At 48.6% G+C, this 4,111-nt stretch overlaps 1 protein-coding gene across 1 annotated transcript in view; it reads right to left on the bottom strand.

Moving 5' to 3' along the window:
- Window positions 1-1,366: 1,366 nt before the first annotated feature.
- LOC102756700 (contactin-3) overlaps window positions 1,367-4,111 on the bottom strand; it is an 84,542-nt gene continuing 81,797 nt past the window's right edge. The window contains exons 22-23 of the mRNA XM_006770638.2: window positions 4,071-4,110; window positions 1,367-3,359 (exon numbers count right to left, since the gene is read on the bottom strand). Of these exons, the coding sequence (XP_006770701.1) occupies window positions 3,262-3,359; window positions 4,071-4,110 (138 nt within the window). The 3' untranslated portion in view covers window positions 1,367-3,261. The remainder of the gene's footprint in view (window positions 3,360-4,070; window position 4,111) is intronic.

Here is a 4,111-nt window from a genome sequence, read left to right as displayed (position 1 = left end):
CTCCATGGCAGGCAGCGTGGACCCCACCCGGGAGGCGTTCAGAGGGCACGTCCTGGCCCTGCCCCCAACCCACGAAAGCAGAAGCCGGGTTTTCTTGGGATGCCCATGAACTGGCGATGTGTTGCCCTCGCCACGCGACCCCGGGGGGATGGCCGCTCCCGGGGGGATGGCTGCTCGACCAGAGGTTCTACCCCTGGCGACACCCTGGGAGGCGGTAACAAGCACCCCTTTGTCCCTTACCAACCTCGGGGCTCCTGTGCTGCCCCTGGGAGACACCTCGCAGCCCCTGTGCCTAGTCAATCAACTTTCTTAAATAAACTGTAATTTTATTTCCAAGCAATTTCTGTGCCCCCACGGGGCATGAACATACATACAGATGGAGGCATTTCCACGTTGTGGGGGCGTGGGGGGGGGGTAGGTGCGGGCTGGAAGTCAGAGTCACTTGCTGGGGTTTAAAGGGTGATCCATGAGTCTTTGGACAGACAGGAGCTACCCACGGGCAGCCATCAAATTTATTTACAGGCAAAGCCAACACCACCAAGAGTGATGAGATGTATTGTGCTGATAGATGGCGAGTTAAAAATAAAGGATGGAGGGAGAGCTGTAGGTTAAGAGAAACTTAGGAGATAGATCAGATTTAAATAGAGGGGCGAGACTGAGGCGTCTGAGGATGCATATTTGGGGGTGAAAAACAGTTCCTGTAAAGTCAGGATGAGGGCTGCTCACGAGGCAGGGAGAGAAGGAGCTGGGCCACGAAGGGCGAGGCCAGCTAATGAAGGCTTACATTGCGTTGTGTGGTCTTTCTGTAAGAGCCATTTATTTTCCTATAAAAGTGTATAAATAGCAAAGGAAAATCTGGTAGGACAGTTTAGTTCTACCGAGAGCTGGCATATCATCTTCTACGTCCCGGTACTAGTCAGAAACTAATCTTTTTTTCTAGTGAATTTTTTTTCAAATATTTAGAACCTTTTCTATCACAAGGGATGCTTAAAAGCCAGGCTCTCTAACCCCAACACCAGAGAGAAAGTCTATGCAGGGCCCGGCAAATTGATGCCAATCTTTAAAAAAAAAAAAACTTGTCAAAAATATACAAGTAGCTGCCATCAACCAAATAAAGCCAGAACAGACTCAATACCATCATTCTACAAAGTGAATTTTCTGCTTCCCCTCTCTGCCCTCCCTCCCCGCACCTGCTATGCCTCGACTAGAGAGGGCATAGTCTCACAGGCTGGGCATACTCCGTCGACAGGGGGCACACATACTTCTTAAAACATCCTGTTACAACAGAGAAGCGGGAAAAATAGAATCATTCCGGGGCCCTTTCAATGTTCCTTTGGACCATCCCCTCATTCATCACGGACAGGCATTTGATTGTTATAAATTTTATTAGAATGATAGAAAAGAATACATACAGATAACCATAGGATACACACACAGCAATGTAAAGGTACCTTTTATACTTTTCAATATGAAACAATGTACAAATCTCATGGAGATATCTTGCTAGAAACGCCATAGACACAGAGCAATGGTGCTGAAAACGGAAGCATAGGAATCATTACGTCATAAAGAGGTACCGCTCCATTACGTGCGGCTGCACATACAGGTGCTGGAGAGAGCGCGGCCTCTGTTTTTGACCGAAGGAGCGACGGTTAGGTTTTTCTCGGTATTTACAGTATATACAGACCTTGCGGAGAGAGTGATAAATATTCTTCTCCTCTGCGTAGGACGACTTTATCTTAAATGAAATTTCTAAACGTAAAAGCCAGGCTTTATGCTTTCTGGTACATGAAACTGTTGGCTTCAAATTCTGAGAATTCTGCAGAGAAGAACAAGTTTCTGCAAAATGTGAAATTGGTAAAAAAAAAAAAAAAAAAAAAAAAAAGAGAGGTAAAAAATTGTTTTTGCCTCGTCTGACACTCAATCTGCGGATTTCACGTTATTCTCTGCATATTGCTCTGAAGTCGCGTCCTTGAAAAGCCTTTGAAAACCGCACACATCAGAGTCAGCTGCCTCGCCCGGCTCTATTACAAATTTACCGCAGGCACTAAAAAGCCTGCCCGGCTCTCTCAGATAGACCCGTTGGATTTCATTTAAGAAAAAAAAGCCCGTCTCTGTCACCCCAAAAAGAGAGGGCCTCTTAATGGAACCCGACATTGGAAATGAAAAGTCGTGTGGATTTTGTTTAATGTCTGGGTTGAGATTCAGGTCCTTCCTTCTCTTGCCCACGGGGTTTTAATAAAAGCTGCAACTTGTTCCTAGGCGTGAAGGACACAAGTCATGCTTATTATTATTTTTTTAATTTTTGAGAAGGAGAAAGTGTGACCCTTCCAATTTCACAGCGTCTTTGAATGAAACAAAAGCCCGCTCTGGGATGGGCTGCGGGCTGTGAAAGCGCCGCAGTCCTGGCATCTGCTGTCAACACATTCGCACCGCGGTCTGCACGGGGCAGGCAGCCCCGCTCACGCCTCCTTCCTTCTCTGTTCCAAGTCCTTCCCGGGGCCGAGGCAGGTGAGGGGGGTGAGACCGTCCCCACGGTTTACAGATGAGTTTTGGGCAAAGTGGCGTGGGAAGAATCCCACCCCCTCCCTAGGACACGGGGGCCAAACAGCCCCCCTGGGGCCCCCAGGGCAGCGTTTTCCAACCCTCCTTCGAATCCCATGCGCCCTCTTCAGGACAGGGCAGTTTCTAAAGGCGTTTTGACCCCTTCAAAATAACACTGGTCAACTCTCCCAAGCACTGCTGCTCTGGCGGGGAACCTAACTTTTGGACTCAATGAGCTTCTCTGCATGAATAAGACACAACAAACAAGACGTGTGTCCGCGTGGGAGGATGGGAGTCTTCACCCACAGGCAGTGTGTAAAACCATCGCTTACAGACACCTCTAGGGTGTCCCCCCGAAAATGCGTACCCCCTTCCACAGCCCATAGCTCCATTTTGAGAATGAAATGTATTTTAATAAACACCGCCTTTATAGTTATTCAACGCGTGTGTTGAATTTTGGGGGGATACCCTCTGTATCAAAAGTCTGAAATACATAATATATATAAAGTCCTTTGGTTTATCAAGTATTAAGGCATTTCAGATTCCCCTAAAAGGATGTACTGCTTATCTTTGAGTTACATTTGTATTTTACCTGCGTAGAAAGTTAAAAATACAGAGTTGGGGGTGGGGGGAAACCATGCATAATCACTGCATTTCATGAAAGCACTTTTTTTTGTAACCAATTAACTTGCAGTAAATAATAAAAAAGAGGTGCTATCACCACAGGACATGAGCCACGAACAGGACTGCCAGCAGGTAGCGTGACACGGGGTGGACGTTGGCGATGGCTGACGGGGAGCCCCTGGTGTCCGAACCTGTCGAGGTGAGAGACAGCTGGTTACTACGGCTCCTGCATCACCAGCCACAGCAAGACCCTGCTCCTCCTCTCAGAGCAGGAAGGACCACACGTCATGATCAGCGCCTTCTGTTTACAGTGGGGCACATGTTAGCTGCCAAGGGGATCTATGAACACACTGGTTTCCTCCCTCCCTCCTCCCTTCCTGCCTTCCTTCCCTCACCTCCCCTCCCCTTCCTTCCTCCTTCCCTTCTTCTTTTCAACCAGGGTATGTGCCCTGACTGGGAATTGAACCTGTGACCTCCTGGTTCTTGGGTCCACGCTCAACCACTGAGCAACACCGGCTGGGCTGTTGTTCATACGCTATCACTTAACGTTAACTGAATCTGAGAAAACAACTTAATTTTGAAAACAATTCTACTCTATGACACACACAACTGAGATCAATGGAGGGTTTCATAAAGCAAGCTTCCCTGGACAAGCATGGGGGGCTGGGATCCAAATTGATGGTTTTGCTACATATTTCTCCACGTCTTTTCTGTCTTCCTGTCTTATCCTTCCCCTGATTTTGCACGACTCGCGAGGAATTAGTTCCCCCTGCCACCCCTCACCTCCCAAACTGTCTCAGCACCCGATGAACCGAGTGTGGGGAAGGAGCGGGCAGACGGGCCCTGAGGACTCGGGGTCCCCAAGGGTGTTGTGGGGGACAGCGTGTGGCCGGGTTGCTTACTGGTTCTCCTAGGGATTCTGACGGGCGCGCTGCTGGCCCCA

This window comes from Myotis davidii, unplaced genomic scaffold (assembly GCF_000327345.1).
Source record: "Myotis davidii unplaced genomic scaffold, ASM32734v1 scaffold663, whole genome shotgun sequence".
NCBI classification, from domain to species: domain Eukaryota; kingdom Metazoa; phylum Chordata; class Mammalia; order Chiroptera; family Vespertilionidae; genus Myotis; species Myotis davidii.
This window is presented reverse-complemented; position numbering and strand designations above follow the sequence as displayed.